The 20,585-nt window shown below is 62.1% G+C and overlaps 1 protein-coding gene across 1 annotated transcript in view; it reads left to right on the top strand.

Annotated features, from left to right (window-relative positions):
• Positions 1-16,490, top strand: part of PLXNB2 (plexin B2) — a 32,028-nt gene extending 15,538 nt beyond the window's left edge. The window contains exons 4-38 of the mRNA XM_049884752.1: positions 994-2,065; positions 2,440-2,622; positions 2,703-2,831; positions 3,413-3,513; positions 3,786-3,912; positions 4,227-4,380; positions 5,214-5,328; positions 5,531-5,639; positions 5,719-5,820; positions 6,310-6,402; positions 6,793-6,874; positions 6,960-7,120; positions 7,232-7,380; positions 7,654-7,762; positions 7,993-8,129; positions 8,291-8,461; positions 8,723-8,852; positions 8,942-9,169; positions 9,662-9,838; positions 9,932-10,077; positions 10,194-10,294; positions 10,363-10,592; positions 10,706-10,887; positions 11,214-11,280; positions 11,430-11,576; positions 11,902-12,058; positions 12,139-12,239; positions 13,206-13,290; positions 13,496-13,650; positions 13,733-13,893; positions 13,965-14,112; positions 14,656-14,720; positions 14,831-14,906; positions 15,510-15,584; positions 15,671-16,490. Coding sequence (XP_049740709.1) covers positions 994-2,065; positions 2,440-2,622; positions 2,703-2,831; positions 3,413-3,513; positions 3,786-3,912; positions 4,227-4,380; positions 5,214-5,328; positions 5,531-5,639; positions 5,719-5,820; positions 6,310-6,402; positions 6,793-6,874; positions 6,960-7,120; positions 7,232-7,380; positions 7,654-7,762; positions 7,993-8,129; positions 8,291-8,461; positions 8,723-8,852; positions 8,942-9,169; positions 9,662-9,838; positions 9,932-10,077; positions 10,194-10,294; positions 10,363-10,592; positions 10,706-10,887; positions 11,214-11,280; positions 11,430-11,576; positions 11,902-12,058; positions 12,139-12,239; positions 13,206-13,290; positions 13,496-13,650; positions 13,733-13,893; positions 13,965-14,112; positions 14,656-14,720; positions 14,831-14,906; positions 15,510-15,584; positions 15,671-15,775 — 5,530 coding nt within the window. The 3' untranslated portion in view covers positions 15,776-16,490. The remainder of the gene's footprint in view (positions 1-993; positions 2,066-2,439; positions 2,623-2,702; positions 2,832-3,412; positions 3,514-3,785; positions 3,913-4,226; positions 4,381-5,213; positions 5,329-5,530; positions 5,640-5,718; positions 5,821-6,309; positions 6,403-6,792; positions 6,875-6,959; positions 7,121-7,231; positions 7,381-7,653; positions 7,763-7,992; positions 8,130-8,290; positions 8,462-8,722; positions 8,853-8,941; positions 9,170-9,661; positions 9,839-9,931; positions 10,078-10,193; positions 10,295-10,362; positions 10,593-10,705; positions 10,888-11,213; positions 11,281-11,429; positions 11,577-11,901; positions 12,059-12,138; positions 12,240-13,205; positions 13,291-13,495; positions 13,651-13,732; positions 13,894-13,964; positions 14,113-14,655; positions 14,721-14,830; positions 14,907-15,509; positions 15,585-15,670) is intronic.
• The last annotated feature ends 4,095 nt before the right edge of the window (positions 16,491-20,585 follow it).

The following is a 20,585-nucleotide window of genomic DNA, read 5'->3' as shown; positions in this document are numbered from 1 at the left end:
GGGTCTAAAGGGTTGGAATTGGGGTGCAGGGGTGTCTGGCCAAGGCGGGATGAGGACTTGAGGCAGAATGGCCCTACCTGCCCCTCATTCCAGGTTTCCCCTTGATCCTGGTGCCCCCAGGTTAGGGAGGAGTAAAGAGGATGCACTGTGTTCAGGTCCATATGTGGGGCCTCAAAACTTTTGCAGTTGGAGAGATCTTGGCCCAGCCTAGGCCTTGGCAGCTCACCCCACTCACACATCCACTCTTGTCTGTAGGGCACCTGCACACTCAGAGACATGTGCTCACAGGCAGGGCTGAGGTCCAGCGCCTCCACTGCACAGACAGGTCTCCCCCAGGCTCCCCTTCTGGGTCCCATGTGCCCGTATTCCAGTGAGGAGAGGGCTGGGAGGGAAAAAAAAAAAAGGGAAGTAGGCGGGGCGGCGGCTGTGGTCAGAGTGGTCAGATAGGCAGCTATAAACAGCCTGTTTGCTGAGCCCTGCCAGCTCTGTCCCTAGTTCCCTCTCAGCTGCAGGTTTGGTTTCCTCTATTTCACCTTCTTCTGTCCTGTGTGTGGACAGTCAGGTGTAGAACAAGTGTGTGGTCCGCCTGTATGTACATTTAGGGCTTACTGGTTAGCCCAGGCCTGTGCTCTGGGGCTTGTGGTCTGGGGGCTGGGAGGGGTCATGGGTGAGTGCCTGGGAGACTTCCTGGAGGAAGCACTCAAGTGCTTGGGGATAGAATTCCAATAACTAGAGGCCAGGGCGTGGTCCTCCCCAGGGCGACAGAGCCTACAGTGTGGCCATCTGGGATCCCATGGTCCCGGTAGGTTATACTACAGGTTGGACTTTTCCTTGGAGATCTCCAGAAGGGAGTGGGTGTGTCTGGCTAGATGCACAGAGGCATGTAGGGCCACACTGGCCCTTCCTAGCCTGTTCTGAAGAGGCCTGCAATGGGGGGCTTCCTGAGCGGTGGTCCTCCGGGCCTGGGCTCCCCTGACCCTCTCTCTCCTGCAGGGTGATGGCGCTGTGGCTCTGGGCCCTGACCCTCCTGGATCTGGTGGGCTCTGGTGTGGGCCTGCGGTCCCGCAAGCTTGACTTCTTCCACAGCGAGACAGAGCTGAACCACTTGGTCGTGGACAATGTGACAGGTGGGGTGTACCTGGGGGCAGTGAACATGCTCTACCAGCTGACTGCTGACCTGCAGCTGGTGCAGCAGGTGGCCACGGGCCCAGCCCTGGACAACAAGAAGTGCACACCACCAATCGAGAAGAGCCAGTGCCACGAGGCTGTGCTCACCGACAACGTGAACCAGCTGTTGCTTCTGGACCCGCTTGAGGGCCGTGTGGTCGAGTGCGGCAGCCTCTTCAAGGGCATCTGTGCCCTACGGTCGCTCAGCAACATCTCCACACGCCTTTTCTACGAGGACAGCAGTGGTGAGAAGTCCTTCGTGGCCAGCAATGACGAGTCCGTGGCCACGGTGGGGCTGGTGAGCTCCACGGGCCCCGGCGAACGCGTGCTCTTTGTGGGCAAAGGCAACGGACCGCAGGACAACGGTATCATTGTCAGCACCCGTCTGCTGGACCGGGCCAATGGCAGGGAGGCCTTCGAGGCCTACACAGACCACGCCACCTACAAGGCTGGCTACCTATCCGCCAACACACAGCAGTTCGTGGCCGCCTTTGAGGACGGCCAGTATGTCTTCTTTGTCTTCAACCAGCAGGACAAGCTCCCGTCCCAGAACCGCACGCTGTTGGCTCGCATGTGCAAGCAAGACCCCAACTATTACTCCTACCTGGAGATGGACCTGGAGTGCCAGGACCCCGGCGACCGCCAGTCCCCTCCCTTCGGGACCTGCCTGGCGGCCTCTGTGGACTCAGGCAGGGTACTGTATGCCATCTTCAGCAGGGATGGCAGCAGTGGAGGAGGTGGGGGACTCCGAGCTGGCCTCTGCCTGTTTCCACTGGAGGAGATCCATGCCAAGATGGAGGCCAACCGCAACGCCTGCTACACAGGCAGCCGGGAGTCAGGCCGTAACACCTTCTACAAGGCCTTCCATGGCGAGATCCAGTGTGGCAGCCACATGCTGGTACGTGGCCTCAGTGCCAAGCTTAGGGAGCGTGCATCTGTGTGGGTCTGCGTGTCAGCGAGTGTGAGTGTGTGCCATGTGTCCGTGCCCCCTGTGGAGCGTGCGTGCCGTGCATGTCCACCTTTAGCTGGGGATCAGTGTGAACACGTGTATGGCCCCTGGGCTCGTCTGGCGTAAGGATGCACACGTGAGAACGCCCACTTCTCCATGGGTCTTCCAGTCATGTGTCCAGGGCCCCACTTGCTTGGCATTGGGTGTGCACTTGTGAGCAGTTAAGAAGGGTCCCAGCCCATATGGGCTCTTGACCCTGGGGGCGTGGGTGGGGCCCTCAGGGTGTGGGGGTCTGTACCTGCCATTGATGCCGGGATCCACAGGGCGCCAGCGAGAGCTTCCCCTGTGGCTCGGAGCACCTGCCCTACCCACTGGGCAGCCGTGATGGACTCAAAGCCAAGGCCGTGCTTCAGCGGGGTGGTTTGAACTTGACGGCTGTGACAGTGACTGCTGAAGACGGCCACACCATCGCCTTCCTGGGCACCTCCGATGGCAGAATCCTCAAGGTGAGGCTGGGGCCGGGAGGGTGCCAGGGGAAGGCTCTGGAAAGCCCGTTGAAGCCACCAGATCCTCCTCCCCTTGCCAGGTGTACCTTGCCCCAGACCACACCTCCACGGAGTACGGCTCCATCCTTGTGGAGATCAACAAGCGGATCAAGCAAGACCTAGTGCTGTCTGCAGACCTGACCCGTTTGTACGCCATGACCCAGGATAAGGTAGGCTGGAGCCAGCCCTGAAGGGGGCAGGAGGCTGTGGGAGGGGGCCAGGTTCCTGGGTGGTGTCTCCATCCCGTGTCTCCGTAGCACTGTCCCTGTCTGTGCACCTTTGTCTGTTTGTCTATCGTTGTCTTTCTTGACTGCGTCTCTCTCTCTGACCCTGCTTCTGCCTTGTTCTGAGGAAGGAATCTGGGTCAGTGCTGTGTGTGGGCACGGGCGGCGGGGGGACCCTGTCTAGCCTCAGGGAGTTGGGCACTTTCTCAGTGGCTTCTAGGAGGGGGCAGAGGTGGGCCAGGTACTTGAGCTTCCTGGGGGGCATGTTGGGTGGGTGCAGAAGCCCCTCAAGCTGACTTCAGGAGGCACCCAGGCCATCCAAGAGCATCTCACATGGAGGGTCAGAAGGCCTGAGAGGACAGGGAAGAGAGTTCACGGCCAGGATATCCAGGTTCCCTGGGGCCCAGACCTATCTAAGTCCTATCCCAGGCCTGGCCACCTGGGCCCTGTGGCCACGCAGAAAGTGTTGGAGCTGAGGCCTATCACCTCCAGTCACGGTTGTCCTGCTCTCGGTCCCTGCCCCCCAGGTGTTCCAGCTCCCTGTGCAGGAATGTCTGAGCTACCCCACCTGCACACAGTGCCGCGACTCACAGGACCCCTACTGTGGCTGGTGTGTTGTCGAGGGACGGTGAGCACCTGGTCGCAGCCTGGGGCAGGCGGGCAGTATACACATGGGGGCATCTGGTGACACAGCCCTGCCCTGGAGTCCAGGGGAGACATGACCCCATACTGGGAGATCCTGGGGGACACAGCCCTGCCCTAGGGTCCGGGGGGACATGGCCCCACACTCCAGGATCTGAGGAGGGAACACCACCCTGCCCTCAGGGTCTTGGGAGAACGAGACCCTACCCTGGGGGCTGAGGGATGCCAGGGCTGAGGCTGCCCCCTCCCCCCCAACAGATGCACCAGGAAGGCCAAGTGCCCGCGGGCCAAGGAGACTGGCCACTGGCTGTGGAGCCGTGACAACTCCTGCGTGACCATCACCAGTGCCCAGCCACAGAACATGAGCCGGCGGGCCCAGGGGGAGGTGTGCAAGGGGGCTGGTAGGCCCAGGGGAAGTACACAGGGAGCCGATAGGGGCTCCTTAGCCCTGCTGCTGGCCAGGTGCTATCAGGGCAGGTGGGCTGTGACATGGTGTCCCTCCTGTGACTCCGCTGGGCCCCTCTTGGCCTTGTGACCTGGGGAGGGGCCTCCAGGGCAGACCCAGGCCCTGCCCCAGGAATTGCTGAGGTGACAGGTGTAGAGGTACCTGTAGCAGATGAAGCCATCAGGTTCTAGAGGCTCCTGGGGGGCCGGGCTCTACACGTGCAAGTGTGTCCCAGTAAGCTGCTGACCTCCCAGGTGCAGCTGACGGTCAGCCCCCTCCCCACCCTGAGAGAGGACGATGAGCTGCTGTGCCTCTTTGGTGACTCGCCCCCACATCACGCCCGCGTGGAGGGTGACACCGTCATCTGCAACTCCCCGAGTGTTATTCCCACCACGCCACCTGGCCAGGGTGAGCCTCAGCCACCTGCCCTTGGGGTGATGCTTGGCCCTCTTTCCTCCACACTGTGAGGGTTGCAGGCACCCTCCAGGATGCAAAGCCATTGGGGGCCCTGGAGGGTGGGTGCAGACAGCACCTCTTGAGCCGGCAAGCGCATCGAGCCCTTCCACATGTGGCTGCCCCTCACCCGCAGGCTGTGGGGCAGGGACCCTCGTCTGAACCCCTTTGTTACTCCACCGTACTTGCTGCACACAGCTTTGTGCCAGGCTCTGGGCACAATCTCTACAGTCCTCCCTCCCCCGCTGGCCTGAGACCGGCAGGGCTGTCCCAGGAGGGCTAGAACGTGGGCCAGAGAAGCAGGGCCAGGGTCTTACAGTGACGTGGGCAGGGGCCTGGCAGTCCCTGTGCCCCAGACACATGGGAGCCACTGCCGTCAGCACCTACGGGGACAGACAGAGGCCGCGATAGCACAGAGCCCTGGGGAGAAATGGGAGCCTTGTCCTGGGGCCCCCTAGGTCTGATAGCGGGGTAGGGTGGGCAGGGGACCCAGATCTGATAATGGGGGAGTGTGGGCAGAGGGCCTAGATATGATAGTCAGGGAGGGTGCCAGAGCTGATGGTAGGGGGGTCCAGCTGGGCCAGAGTAAGGGGGAGTGGGGGACTCTGCTGGGCCAGAGTGAGAATGGGGATGGGGGTCGCCAGTGTTAGGCCTGCACCTCTGGTCCCTGCACTGGCAGCCCATTGGGAGCTGTGATGGGAGAGGTTCTGGGAAGCAGGGTCCCCTTCTCTGGGCACTTCCTGCCTATAGCCACTGCCTTACATGGCTCCTCTGCTATCTGTTCACAGATCACGTGACCGTGAATATTCAGCTCCTTCTCCACCAAGGTGACATCTTCCTCACCTCCCACCTGTATCCCTTCTATGACTGCCGTGAGGCCATGCATCTGGTGGAGAACCTCCCGTGAGCGCCACCCGCCCTCCACCACCTGCTCTCCACCACCTGCCCTCTACCCCCCACCCTCCACCACCCGCCTTCCATCATCTTCCACCCGCCCACCCTCCACCCACCTACCCTCTACCACCTGCCCTCTACCCACTCTCCGCCACCTGGCCTCCACCCACCCCCCCCGCCCCCCAGTGCCTCTCACACTACCCCCCAACAGATGCAACTCCTGTGCCAGCAACCGCTGGACTTGCCAGTGGGACCTGCTATACCATGAGTGCCGGGAGGCCTCACCCAACCCTGAGGATGGCATCGTCCGTGCCCACATGGTGAGGCTTCAGGGCCATGTCATGGCTGGGCTGCTTGACCGCTGCCTAGCTGCTGCTGACTAGCCTCCCTGTCCCCCAGGAGGAGAACTGCCCCCAGTTCCTGGACCCCAGCCCCCTGGACATCCCCATGAACCATGAGACATACGTGACCTTTCAGGGGAAGAACCTGGAAACAGTGAAGGTGGGCAGGGAGTAGCTCCTGGGACCCAGTAGGGGTGCTGGTCAGGGTCATCCACTCCCGAGACTGAAGTCAGGATGCCTGGGCCTGGCACCGAGGGGGTGCTCAGGTGCTTGTGGACAAAGGGGAGTGAGAGGATGAGGGGACGTACATGTGGGCAGGGCACGCAGAGGCCAAGAGAGGGGCTGGTGAGTGTCAGGACTCAGTCAGACTGGGGCTCGGACAGGAGGGGGTTTGGTGAGAGCCAAGATCAGAGGGTGGAGGGGGGCAGGGCAATGAGTGGGCCAGGCAATGGGCTCAGGTGTAGACCGTGTTCCAGGGATGCCTCGGGGTGCCATGTGGGTCCCACGTGGGTCCGTCTGGAGGCAGCTGGAGACACAGGCTGGGGTTCAGGGTGGGGGACCGTTTATCCCAGGAGGGGTGCATGTAAGGAGGTGGAGCAGGGCAGAGAGGGGGCGGGCCGGGCAGGGTCCTGAGCCTCTGTCCCCACAGAGCACCTCCCTGTTTGTGGGGAGCGACCTACTCAAGTTTAAGGAGCTGGTGGGCATGCAGGAGTCAGGGACCTTCTTCTTCCGGACCCCAAAGGTACACCTCCCAGGGCAGGTCAGCTGCTGGCCCTGGGGCCCTCGGCACCCCCTCACTGCTCTCAGAGGGTCGGGCTGGAAAGAGGGCCTGGCAGCCCCTGCCTAGGGAGCCCTGAGCGTCCCCTGTGTGCAGTGGTGTGGTCTGCATGTCTTTGGTGCTCTCCCCAATCAGTCCCTCTGCTGCTGTCTCCAGCCCCTTTCATCTTCCGGTCCATCACACAGCATTCTCTGTGTCCCTGGGCGATACAATGTGTCCAGCCAGCTAGAGGCCTCCCGTCTGCTGCCCTTGGTCTGGCCCTTGAGGTGGGGGCTCCATGGGACCTTATGGTCACAGGGTCCTGATGGGGGGGCTGAAAGTGCAGCAAGTCTCCACCCGTCTCCCTCTTCCCAGCTGGCCCATGGTGCCAACGAGACGCTGTCCCTGCAACTGTACGTCAAGTCCTATGGCAAGAATATCGACAGCAAGCTTAAAGGTGTGGGCGGCCGTGGCTGGTGGGGGGGCCTGGGCAGGCATGGGGGCGGGCTGCTGACCCCTGAACTCTCTCCGCCCTGCCCCAGTGACCCTGTACAACTGCTCCTTCGGCCGCAGTGACTGCAGCCTGTGCCTGGCTGCTAACCCTGACTACAAGTGTGTGTGGTGTGGCGGGCAGAGCAAGTGTGTGTACGAGGCTCTGTGCAGCAACTCCACCTCCGAGTGCCCGCCACCTGTCATCACCAGGGTGAGCTTGCCTGTGCACGACCCAGGCTGGGGCTCCCATCTGGCCCTCCGCCCTGCCCCACGTGCCCCTAGCCTGCCTGAGCCACAGTCAGCCAGCTTCTGCTGATTGCAGATCCAGCCCCAGACGGGCCCACTGGGCGGGGGCATCCACATCACCATCCTCGGGTCAAATTTGGGCATCAAGGCAGACGACGTTAAGAGGGTGACCGTGGCTGGCCGGAACTGCACCTTTGAGCCAAAACAGTACTCCGTGTCCACCCGGTGAGCAGCTGGAGTTCATGCAGGCAAGGTGGTCATGTGGGCCTCCTGGGCACCTCCTCCAGCCTGGGGTGCTTGGGGCTGAGTGACGGGGCAGGTGGGGAGGCCATGGCCTTGGCCTGCGCATATTCCACCACACACACAGCACCAGCATGGACAGGCCAAGTGCGGTGGGACCTCGGGGACTGTGCGCCCATCTGGACAGGCCAGGCACAATGAGGGCTCGGGGTGAGGGCTATCATCGAGTGTGTCCCTGCCCTGCCTGTTGCCCCCCAGGATCGTGTGTCTGATTGAGGCCTCAGAGGAGCCTTCCACGGGGGGTGTCGAGGTGGACGTCAATGGGAAGCTGGGTCACTCACCACCCCACGTCCAGTTCACCTACCAAGTACGTGCTCAGCCCCTAGCCACAGGCTCTTCTGTGTCAGGATCTGGGTTCTGCTGGCCTGGGGAGGGGAGCGGCTGTGTCTGTGCGTGTCAGGGGCTGGGGTCTGTGTTCTGACTTCAGGGTGCTGTGGGGGTGAAGTGCCACCCTGCGGCCCTTCTAGAGCGGGGGAGGGAGACAGCTGCACCCATGGCCTTGCGGCCCTGACTTAAACACGCCTGTTGCTCTTTCAGCAGCCAAAGCCTGTCCATGTGGACCCAAAGCAGGGGCCACAGGCAGGTGGCACCTTGCTGACCATCACTGGCACCCACCTGGACACAGGCTCCAAGGAGGATGTGCGGGTGACCCTCAACAACGTTCCCTGTAAAGTGTGGGTGTCACCTGTGGGCCGGCTGAGGCCCCAGTCTGCCCTGGCCCTGGGGGACCCCGGGTTTGCCCTGGAGGAGGGACAGGGGAGCTGATCTGTTGACACGGGGCGGGGTTGGACCCTAGGTCAGGGGACACTGATGCACCCATCCCACCCCACCCCAGGACAAAGTTTGGGGCAAAGCTCGAGTGCATGACGGGCCCCCAGCCAAAGGTGGGCGAGGTGACCCTGGAGGTGTACTACGGGGGGTCTCCCGTGCCCAGCCCCAACATTGCCTTCACCTACCGTGACAACCCAGTGCTGCGGGCCTTTGAGCCAATGCGAAGCTTTGTCAGGTACGTGCCCCCCAAACCACACCCACCACCTTTTTCCCAGGGCAGCAGGTAGCCCCAGAAACCCCCACTGTGCCCCAGGTCAGTTCCTCCTGAAACCCAGCCAGCAGGGGCAGGGCCAGACGTGAGTCAGGCCCCGCATCCCCGCTCATGGCGAGGATGAGGATGGCAGAGCCTCAATGGCTGTGCTCCCACTACGCCCCCCATGAGAGGCGTGTGCTCATGCAGACCACTGGGACTCCAGCCCCTGCCCTCCCCTCGCAGTGGCGGTAGAAGCATCAATGTCACTGGGCAGGGCTTTAGCCTGATTCAGAGGTTCGCCATGGTGGTCATTGCTGAGCCGCTGCAGTCCTGGCGGCAGCGGCGAGAGACTGGACCCCTACAGCCCCTGACGGTGAGTGCATCAGCCCTGGACCCAGCCTTGGGGGGCTGGGGCTATGCTTGCTCCAGGCAGGGCAGCCTGATGGCCCGGCCTCCCCACAGGTCACGGGCACCGACTACGTGTACCACAGCGACAGCAAGGTGGTCTTCTCGTCGCCAGCTGTCCCCGATGAGCCTGAGGCCTACAACCTCACGGCACTGATCCAGATGGATGGGCACCGTGTGCTGCTCCGGACTGAGGCCGCTACCTTCGAGTATGTGGCCGACCCCACGTTCGAGAACTTCACGGGCGGTGTCAAGAAGCAGGTCAACAAGCTCATCCATGCCCAGGTAAGGCTGGTGGCTCTGGACAGCACTGTGGAAAGGGGCCCTTGGAGCCCTGCCTGGGTGAGGACTGCGGGGGCTGGGGGTCAGGGTCTCACCTGGGTGGTGGTCAGGGTCTCGCCTGGGTAAAGATCATGGTGGGGTCAAGGTCTCGCCTGGGTGAGGACTGTGGGGGTGACAGAGTCTCGCCTGGGTGAGGAATGCGGGAGTGGGCTCAGGGTCTTGCCTGGGTGAGGACTGTGGCATGGGGTCAGGGTCTCACCCGGGTGAGGACCATGGCGGGGGGGTCAGGGTCTCATCTGGGTTGGGGGGTTAGGGTCTCGCCTGGGTGGGGGGATCAGGATCTTGTCGGGGGTTCAGGGTCCCGGCTGGGTGTGGGTCAGGGTCCCGCCTGGGTGGGGGGACAGGGTCCTGGCTAGGGGAGGACTGGCAGGGGGCCCTGGTCTTGGAGTGTGAGGTCCAGGCTGAGTTGGTCCCCTGACCTCCCCTTCCCCCCAGGGCACCAACCTGAACAAGGCGATGACGCTGCAGGAGGCCGAGGCCTTCGTGGGGGCTGAGCGTTGCATCATGAAGACACTGACAGAGACTGACCTGTACTGTGAGCCCCCCGAGGTGCAGCCCCTGCCCAAGCGGCGGCAGAAGCGGGACACCACCCACAACCTGCCTGAGTTCATTGTGCGTGTGGGGGGCTGCAAGGGGGGTACGTGGGGGTGAGGGGAGCATCTGTCACAGCTACACCCGCCCTCACCAATGGGCCCCTCTGCACAGGTCAAGTTTGGCTCGCGTGAGTGGGTGCTGGGCCGCGTGGAGTACGACACACGTGTTAGTGACGTGGCGCTCAGGCTCGGTGTCATCCTGCCTCTGGTCATTGTGCCCATGGTGGTCATCATCGCTGTGTCCGTCTACTGCTACTGGTCAGCCCCCGCTCCTCCCTGCACAGTGCAGTCACGCAGACCTGTCCCAGTCCTGCCTGTGGTCTCCCACAAGAGCCTGCCCCTAGCCAGGACCCTGGTCTTCCCTGTGCCCCCAGGAGGAAGAGCCAGCAGGCTGAGCGTGAGTACGAGAAGATCAAGTCCCAGCTGGAGGGTCTGGAGGAGAGTGTGCGCGACCGCTGCAAGAAGGAGTTCACAGGTGGGGGGGCGTCCTGGGCCAGGAGGGGGGCAGGCAGGGACAGTGCCCTCACTACCCCGCATCTACAGACCTGATGATCGAGATGGAGGACCAGACCAACGACGTGCACGAGGTCGGCATTCCAGTGCTCGACTACAAGACCTACACGGACCGCGTCTTCTTCCTGCCCTCCAAGGATGGAGACAAGGATGTGATGATCACGGGCAAGCTGGACATACCTGAGTCGCGGCGGCCCACTGTGGAGCAGGCCCTGTACCAGTTCTCCAACCTGCTCAATAGCAAGTCCTTTCTCATCAATGTGAGCAGCCCGGTGGGGCCGTGGGTGGGAGGGCAGGACGACCGGAGGGCGGCTGGCTGGAGGGAGTCCTCCCTGGCCCGCCCCACAGGGTCCTGACCACCCCGTACCCACAGTTCATCCACACCCTGGAGAACCAGCGGGAGTTCTCGGCGCGCGCCAAAGTCTACTTTGCGTCGCTGCTGACGGTGGCACTGCACGGGAAGCTCGAGTACTACACGGACATCATGCGCACGCTCTTCCTGGAGCTGATGGAGCAATACGTGGTGGCTAAGAACCCCAAGCTGATGCTACGCAGGTGTGCGGGCACCGGGCGAGGGCGTGTGGAGGGTGTGTGGAGGGCAAGGGCCCTGGCATCAGATGGGAGTGAACCCCGACTCCCCTTATCTCCCTGAGCTTGGCCAGCAGAGTGGGCAGGAAGACGACACTCAGGGCTTCCTGTGTTCTCGTGTGGTACACGTGTGCACTCGTATGCGTCTTTGCACACCAGCTGCTCAGTCACTGCAGGCTGTGCCTGTGCATACTGGCAGAGTCCCCAGGCCTGGCTGGGGAGGCCGTGGAGGGTGGGGTGTGGGCCTTAGGGTCTTCAGGGCCCCTTGGTACTAGGCCTCTCTGCAACCCCAGGTCAGAGACAGTGGTGGAGAGGATGCTGTCCAACTGGATGTCCATCTGCCTGTACCAGTATCTCAAGGTGGGTCCCGGTCCCACCAAACGTCCACCCCCTGCACCTGCTCCTCTGCTTCCCTCCCCACATGTGGTCAGACCACAGACACCCTGGCCAGGTCCCCTAACCCTTTCGACTCAGGCCCCACCCATGCTGATCCCCTTGCTTCACCCCAGGACAGTGCCGGTGAGCCCCTATACAAGCTCTTCAAGGCCATCAAGCATCAGGTGGAGAAGGGGCCAGTGGATGCCATACAGAAGAAGGCCAAGTACACCCTAAATGACACTGGGCTGCTGGGGGATGATGTAGAGTATGCACCCCTGGTGAGTGTGGGATGGGCGCAGGGGGAGGAGGGTGGGCACATGGGAGGTGGGGTTGTGGTGCTGGGTCAGTTCCTGGGCTGGCCCTGGGTGTGGGTGAGCCAGGCAGAGGTTCATGTGGGAGCAGGTTCCCTTACTCATGGTCCCTTGTCCCTGTGGGAGGTCATAGGCCCTTGGCAGACATGAGTGACTCAGTGTGTATGTGGCCCCTCGTGGCTCCCCCCGCTCCTCACAGCTGTTAGCCCTGGGTGCCTGCAGGGACCCTAAAGCCCAGTGGGCCCAGGCACTGAGGGTAGTTCTGGGTGGTGACTCCCCATGTCCCCCAAAGACAGTGAGCGTGATCGTCCAGGATGAAGGATTCGATGCCATCCCTGTCAAGGTCCTCAACTGTGACACCATCTCCCAGGTCAAGGAGAAGATCATTGACCAGGTGTACCGCATGCAGCCTTGCTCCCGCTGGCCCAAGGCTGACAGCGTAGTCCTGGGTAAGCAAGCTGGCCAGACCTGGGGTGCTAGGGAGTGGTGCAGGGGACAGGGTTCGAGCAAGCTGGGCTGTCTCCTGCAGAATGGCGTCCTGGCTCCACAGCACAGACTCTGTCGGACCTGGACCTGACCTCACAGCGGGACGGCCGGTGGAAGCGTATCAACACACTGATGCACTACAACGTGAGTGGGGATGCAGGGGGGACATGGGGGGCAGTGCAAGAGGGATGCAGGGGAGACATGGGGGGCAGTGTGGGGGGATGCAGGGGGGACATGGGGGGGCAGTGCGGGGGGATACAAGGGGGGACATGGGGGCAGTGTGGGGGGATGCAGGGGGGACATGAGGGGCAGTACGGGGGGATGTGGGGGGCAGTGCAGGAGGGATGCAGGGGGAACATGGGGGGCAGTGCAGGAGGGATGCAGGGGGACATGGGGGCAGTGCGGAGGGGTGCAGGGGGGACATGGGGGCAGTGTGGGTGGGATGCGGGGGAACGTGGGGGGAAGTGTGGGGGGATGCAGGGGGGATATGGGGGGCAGTGTGGGGGGGTACAGGGGGGGTGTGGGGTGCAGGGGGGACATGAGGGGCAGTGCGGGGGGACATGGGGGACAGCAGGCAGTGTGGAGGTGACGTGAGGGGCAATGCAGGGGGGACATGGGGGGCACTTCAGGGGGCGGGGGAATGTGGGGGAGAGCAGGCAGCATGGGTGGGATGTGGGGGCAGTGGGCAGTGTGGAGGTAAGGAGGGCAATGCAGGGGGGGTGCAGGAGGGACATGGGGGCAGTGCGGGGGGACGCAAGGGACAGTAGGCAGTGTGGAGGGGACATGGAGGGCGGCATGGGGGAGACATGGGGGCAGTGTGGGGGGGGAGGTGAGGGCAGCATGCGGGGGATGTGGAAAGTGGTGCCGAGGGGTGCGGGGGACTGTGGGCAGTGTGGAGATGATGTGGGGGGCAGCACAGGGGGCGTGGGGGGCAGTGCAGGGGGATGTGGGGGACAGCAGGCAGCAAGCCAGGGGGATGTGGGGGACAGTGCAGGAAGATGCTGGGGATAGCAGGCAGCACAGGGGCCGTGGGGCAGGAGGAACGGGAGGGGCAAGGGCTAGCCCAACCTAGCATGACGAGCACGTCCACCTTATCTCCATGTCCCCCAGGTCCGGGATGGAGCCACTCTCATCCTGTCCAAGGTGGGGGTCTCACAGCAGCCTGAGGACAGTCAGCAGGATTTGCCAGGGGAGCGTAAGTCCCTCCCTTTCTTGCCCCTCTCCTCCCACCTTCAGAGGTCAGCATAGGACCAAGGGCCACCTCAGGGCACCCCCATCCACCGCTGCTGCCCTCCCCAGCCCCAGCTCTAACTGGGTGGGAGCCGTGGAGCCTAGCAGCATTCCAGGTCTTGCCCCACCCAGCCTGGCCTTCCAGGGTCCTCAACATGCACCCCCTCCAGGCCACGCCCTCCTGGAGGAGGAGAACCGCGTGTGGCATCTGGTACGTCCGGCTGACGAGGTGGATGAAGGCAAGCCCAAGCGTGGCAGTGTGAAGGAGAAGGAGCGCACCAAGGCCATCACCGAGATCTACCTGACGCGGCTGCTCTCGGTCAAGGTGTGCGTGCCTGCCGCGAGCAGGCCTGGGGCGAGCCCTGGAGCTCCTGCAGGCAGCGCTGACCACACCCACCCACCCGCAGGGCACACTGCAGCAGTTCGTGGACAACTTCTTCCAGAGCGTGCTGGCGCCGGGCCACGCAGTACCTCCTGCAGTCAAGTACTTCTTTGACTTCCTGGATGAGCAGGCGGAGAAGTATGACATCCGGGACGAAGACACCATCCACATTTGGAAGACCAACAGGTGGGGTGCACCACGCGGGCTCGGAGGGCCCCGAGCCTGGCAGCCCCTGACCACCTGCCCTCTCACCTCAGCCTGCCCCTCCGCTTCTGGGTGAACATACTCAAGAACCCCCACTTCATCTTCGACGTGCACGTGCACGAGGTGGTGGATGCCTCGCTGTCGGTCATTGCCCAGACCTTCATGGACGCCTGCACACGGACTGAGCACAAGCTGAGCCGCGTGCGTGGACCACGAGGGCGGGGAGCTGGGGCCAGGGGTGTTGGTGGGGGCCAGGGCTGAGACTGGAGGGTGTCTGTGAGGGGGGGCTGAGACTGGAGGGTGTCTGTGAGGGGGGGCTGAGACTGGGGGTGTCAGTGGGGGTGGGGGCTGAGCCGCATGCATGGAGGGGGAGGGCAGGGAGCTGGGGCCAGGGGTGTCAGTGGGGGCAGGAGCTGAGATGGGGGGTGTCAGTGGGGGCAGGGAGCTGAGGCCAGGAGGGACCAAATGGGGAAAGGAAGTCAGTTTGGGACGTGTCAGGGGTCCTGGATGTTTGGCAGGTAGAAGGTGACAGGGGCCACCTCAGGACAGTCCAGGATCCCCTTCCCCTCCCATGGGACCTCCCCCACCACCAACTTGTACAGGCAGGTCTGTGGCTGGAAGGGGCACAGCCTTCCTGCTAGGGTGGACCTCAATCCTGTCTCTGAGCAGCTGTGAGCGTGACTGCATCCCTGGCAGGGCCAGTGCCATCCAGCCCAGGTATAACTTGGCTGTGTCTCCCCCCAGGACTCTCCCAGCAACAAGCTACTCTACGCCAAGGAGATCTCCACTTACAAGAAGATGGTAGAGGAGTGAGTGCCAGCGGCTGCCCCTCTCCAGCCCCTGCTCCCCCACCCTCCCCTTGTGGCTGCCCTTCCGCCCTTCCTCCTCCTGCCCCCTGTAACTGCCCATCCCCCCACAGTTACTACAAAGGGATCCGCCAGATGGTGCAAGTCAGCGACCAAGACATGAACACACACTTGGCAGAAATTTCCCGGGTAAGGGGGTGGGGGCATGGGGACACTTCCTGACCCCCCACTCCAGGCTGAGCTGAGGCTCACATGGCTTCCCAGGGTGTGTGGTACCCAGGACTGAATTGCAGAGTGGGGATGAAAATGCAATGAGGGGTTCCAGGGGGGTGGGGCCAAGGAAGGCACCTGTGCCTGCCTGGCTGGCACCTAGTGTGCTGAGTGTGGGGGTGCACTGTGGGGTGGGGGGTGTGCAGCTCCAAGCTGTCCTGCATGTCTGCCGTACCAGCGTGACCACCGGAGTGTCCCACTGGGACAGAGACGACTCAGTGCATCTGTGTCTGAGTGTGCTGGGGTGACTGTGGGCCTGGGCAATTCCTCTGTCCACAGCCATCCCGTGTGAGTCTGGGGCTGTGCCCATGGGAGGGTGTGACCTTTGTGACTGCCTGTGCCCACAGTGCCACACAGCCACCACGTCACAGCCCACCTGCTCTCCTAAAGGACAGCTCCCCCAGGGCTGAACGTCTGCAAAGACCAGGGACACGCTGCCCCTACTTACCCAAGGGTCATACTGCCTACCCTGGGGTCACACCGCCCCTGCCTACCCTGGGGTCATACTGTCCTCCCACCCAGGCACACACGGACACTCTGAACACCCTTGTGGCCCTGCACCAGCTCTACCAGTACACACAGAAGTACTATGATGAGGTAAGCAGGTCATGTCCTCACAGGGGTAGGAAGGCACGGGGCAGCCCTTCGCCGCCAGCCCTCACATGATGGTGACCCACCCTCAGATCATTAACGCCCTGGAGGAGGACCCCGCTGCCCAGAAGATGCAGTTGGCCTTCCGCCTGCAGCAGATCGCGGCCGCGCTGGAGAACAAGGTCACGGACCTCTGACCTCCAACCTCAGCCCTCAACTGCAGCACAGAGGTTCAGGTGTCCGGGGGCTGGCCCCCTGGCCAGCAGCTTAGCCTTTCTCTCTCTGACCAGCAGAGGATGAGCCTGCCCAAGCGCCCCAGCCCTCAGCACGTGTGGACTCTCGTAGCATCTTTCTCCTGAGCAATACTGCCTGAGGGTGGTCCTGTACCACAGCAGCCCTGCCAGCACCAGCTCCCTCTGGAACCTGCGTCGGGTTCTGTCTTCACGTCCAGCCTCCCGAGTGATTTGCAAACGTGCCTTAGGTGCCTGATGCCTGATGGGCCACGGTGGCACTCAGGCGCCGGCCTCAGCCTCCTGGCACTGCAGCTGCACCATCTCGAACATGGGGGCCCTGGGCCCACCTCCCTGGGGGTTCTGCAGCGCCTGTGGCCCCAGACTGTGTCTGTCTGTTCCTGGAATGAGAGGAAGAAAACCAGCGGTACGATGCCTTCCTGACCTCACCTGCCTTCCCTGCAGGCACCGTTGATCTAAGTGAACTCAAGCGTGCCGCCTGGGCCTCACCTCAAAGGTTAAGCTGGACGTCAGACGTCGAGGCCCAGGCGGCCAGAGGGACCCCAGCAGATGGGTGCTGGTCTCTGGCCTGTCAGACAGGTGGTCCTCACGAGTACCCCCCACCCCGTTTTGTAAATCTTGTTAATTGTAAATCAAATACATCAATCTTTTTCACTCTGCGGGTTGACTGAATTCCTCCTGGGGCTGAAGTACCTGTCTCTGGCCTGTGTCTGCTCACAGCCTCTGTCCCCAACACAGTCTGGCCCTGGGGGCACACCTTCAGCTGGGCCCTGTGTGGCCTTACCCCACCCACAGTCCCTGGCTCACTCTGTCTCCTTCCCCAGGGCTCCTGCCTACAGCAGTTCTGGGGTGGAGGCTGCACCCCAACCCCAGCTGTCACCTCTGGGGAGTCCACACTGGACACTGCCTTTCTTTGGACCCCAGGAGCAGCTCTGAGAGGTGGGAGGAGTGGTACCCTCTGGTAAGCAGCATCCCAGACCGGGGGCATGGAGCGCTGGGTACCTGAACTTAATTCTGGGACAGAACAGCTCATGGGGCAAGAAGGGGGGCAGAGAGGCTTAGCACGCAGGCATGGGACTGAGGCCTTATGGCTGCCTCCTCCAAGGCAGTCCTGGGGATCCTGCCGGCCCACGCGCCACCTGGCGGCAGGAATGTCCTCCTGCTTCCATCCAGCTGGAGGTCCTCTCTGGGGAGGGGCAGGGCACCCAGCCGCTGTCCTAGCTCTGAACTGTATCCTGTTTCTAAGGTGGGGGTGGGAGGGGGCTCCTCGCAAACAGGACTCATGAGACAGAGTAGATGTTTCCTCCAGCTATTAGTAAGCCCCTACTGTGTGCAGACCCTACTGGACATGGTGGCTGGGGACTTGTTGGCCGTCAAGGATGACCAAGGGTCTCAGATAGCCCAGTGAACAGGCCAAGCGTTCAGTGATGGGGAAGGGGCTTCAGATGCAGGTGGCCATGCTGCAGCCAAGGAGGGGACGCAGTCAGGGTCAGTCGATCCCCAGGGGCCCGTGAGATGGTTCAGGACAGGTCTGGGTAGAGATGACCAGAGGGGAGGGGTTGTCTCTGTTGACAAGACCGAATCTGAAGCCTAGAGAATGGAGTCATATAGGGGCCACAGTGACCGGTCCTCTAAACACCGAGTTCACCCCTCGCCAAGCCTCCATCCTCCTTCCTCACCTGCTTCCTCCCCAGCACTTACCTGCACCCAAAAGAGCACAGGTAAGTGTGTTTACAGACGCTCCACCAGGGGCTCTGAGTCATGCCCTACAGGCTCAGCAGGTGTTTGGTGAGGACTTTGATGGCTGTGACAGGAGAGGAGGTCTCTGGGGGGAGGGGACACCAGGCACACCTGGGCAATCGTAAGGGGCTTGTTTTAAGAAGGCCCTGGAGTGGGCTCAGCATCTGAAGAGCTTCCAGGGAGGAAGGGGAGGTGCTGTGCTGGGGGGACAGCATGGGAAGGAAGGTAAGGCCATACCAGGGCCTCTCCCTCCTGAGTCCAGTGGGTTGGAGGGCTGGGCAAGGCAAGAGGGCTGGGGAGAGCCGAGAGGGGCCACACAGGTCCAAGGGGCCACTGGTCCAGGGCTGGCGGACACTAATTGTGCGGCTGTGCCTATCAGAGTCCAACCCCCAGGGGAAGTGTCATGGAGGTAGAGCCATGGTCCACCCAGGGGAGAGGCTGGCAGGGAGATGGGGTGGAAGAGCCAGGAGCACACTGGGTGAGAGGAAGTGAGGATAGGATGGGCAAGGACAGAGCAGCCAAGGGCCAGAAGCCAACAGCAGGTGTGGCCAGGGTGAGGGAGGGGGCTGGGTGGGTAGGGGTCATGGTCAGAGGGCTTTGGAGGTGACAGCAAGGACGCTGACAGGGGTCCACTGTGGCCAAAGCGAGGAGATTCCCAGCACCAGTGGGATGGAGAGCCCACCTGACACCTTGCTCCACCCTCCCTGCCCACCCTTGCTGACTGATGTGGCTGGAACCTGCCCGAGCTTGGCCCATCCTGATCTCTCCTGAAAATTAGAGATTTGGACCAAAGAGGCCAAGATGCTGACCTCAGAGCCTGAGCCCTGTGCTGCCCAAGGCTGTGAGTCACCAGGGTGACTTGGAACACAAGAACAGCACCTCTGCGACGCTGGCAGAGAGGTTGCCCAGGTGAGGCCACAGGCTGGAGCCGTGAAACTGCTGAAACACAGATCCACTTCAGACGGGACACCTGCAGCTCAGGCTCACGGCTGAAATGCCTCCCACAGACATGCATTACACATGTGCACACACGGCACACATGCACACACATGGGACATATGGCACACACGGCACATGCACACACACGGCACACATGCACACACGGGACACATGGCACACATGCACACACGGCACACCTGCACACACGGCACACCTGCACACATGGCACACACGGCACACACGCACACATGTACACACATGGCACACCTGCACACACACATGCGCACACACGGCACACATGCACTCACACGGCACACATGCACACACAGGACACATGAGCGCGCACACGGCACACATGCTCACACAGCACACATGCACACACACGGCACATGCGCACACGTGGCGCATGTGTACACATGGCACGCATACACGCATGCACACACGGCACACATGCACACATGGCACACGTGTACACATGGCACACATACACGCATGCACACACAGCACACCTGCACACACATGCACACACACAACACACATGCACACACATGGCACACAGCACACATGTGCACACGGCACACATGCACACACGGCACACATGCACGCACAAGTGGGACCCGTGGCACACACACGTGCACACACAGTACATGCCACATAAGCTCACATGGCAGCACCAGCTGCACAGGCCTCTGCCATTTGTCCATCCAATACATTCTTACTGAGCACTAGTTTTGTGCCAGGCACTGTTCTGGGCACTGGGGACACAGCAGTCAACAGAACTGACAAGGCACTGCCCTCAGGGAACTTCCACTGTGGTCAAAGAATTCCAGTTCAAGCAGAAAGGGGATTTGGTAGCTCCATAACAAGGAAATGGCAGCCTCACAGCTTCAGTTATGGCTGGATCCAGATACTCACAAGGTGTCTTTGGTGTCAGCAGGGACACTGGTGGCAGGCAGCCCAGGCCTGTGCCCCCCCCCCACATGTCACTGGTTGCGGGGGATCTCTTGAAGGTCTAGATCTTGGTTATGCGCCACCCCTGAAGGGGCAGCCCCATTCAAGCTACATGGAACAAGGGTTGATGTCTCCAACAAGGAAGGCATACTAGACATACAATGGACAACCCCCCTTCTCAGAGACCAGGCCAGTCAGAGCATCCAAAAGAGGTGTCACTCATGTGCCTGGTGAATTCAGACCATGGGGCAGCAGAGACATGGACAAAGGCAACGGGGACACAGTCTGGGGGTGCTGAGCTGGGGATGTGGGGGAGGGGGCTGGGAACCAGGAGGTCTGGCCTCCAGACTCGGCCCCTGCAGCCACCTCCACCTCCACCCCGTTCAGCATCCAAGCAAGAGGAAAAGGGAGAAGGAAGGGCTCAGTGAGAAACTCCCTCACCTGCCCCCTCCCCCCATGAAGCTTGGGGTAAGACCTTCAGGTCCAACAGTCTTAAGTTTAGGTGAGGTTTTCACCCCTCACCTCCCTTTCAGGACAGTGAGGACTGTGAAGGGACCTGGGGGCTGTCCTTTCTTAGGGCCAACAGAGGAGCAAAATTTGGTGGTGTATGATGGGGTACACAGGGGTGGACAGGACAGCATGGTCAGGATGCCAACAGAAGAGGCCTGCCCGCCCTTCCTGCCACTTCTGGTCTACCTGAGAGGAGAGAGAGGTGGGGAGGTGGCGCAAGTGGGCAACTGCTTCGGAGCCATGGGTGAATCTTCCCCTAAGCAGCCCCTCCTCTTTCTTTGCTGAGTGACCTCCCGCCCCTCCCCACCATGGGGTATGTGCTTGTGCAGGAAGTAGGCTCTGACGGCAGAGAAGCAACGTCTGACCAGACAGGAGTGGTCTAGGAGACCAGTGGGAGCCTGGATGGGTGGGAGGGCAGTGGAGACAGAGAGAAAGGGTGGGGTTTTGATATTTAGGGGGGACACTGTAGGGGTGGAGGGAGACTGGGGTGGTCTGGGAGGAGGAGGCCAGGGTTCTGGCCTGGGTGGGAGCCTCTTGGGCTGAAGGCACCCCTTGGAGGTGTCCATCCTCAGGCCTGCCTCTCACCCGGCCCCCACCACGTCTGGTCCTCCCCCAC

Source organism: Elephas maximus, chromosome 4 (assembly GCF_024166365.1).
Source record: "Elephas maximus indicus isolate mEleMax1 chromosome 4, mEleMax1 primary haplotype, whole genome shotgun sequence".
In the NCBI taxonomy this organism is placed as follows: Eukaryota; Metazoa; Chordata; class Mammalia; order Proboscidea; family Elephantidae; genus Elephas; species Elephas maximus.
Note: the sequence above shows the minus strand (reverse complement) of the source record. Positions and strands in the feature narration are given on the sequence as shown.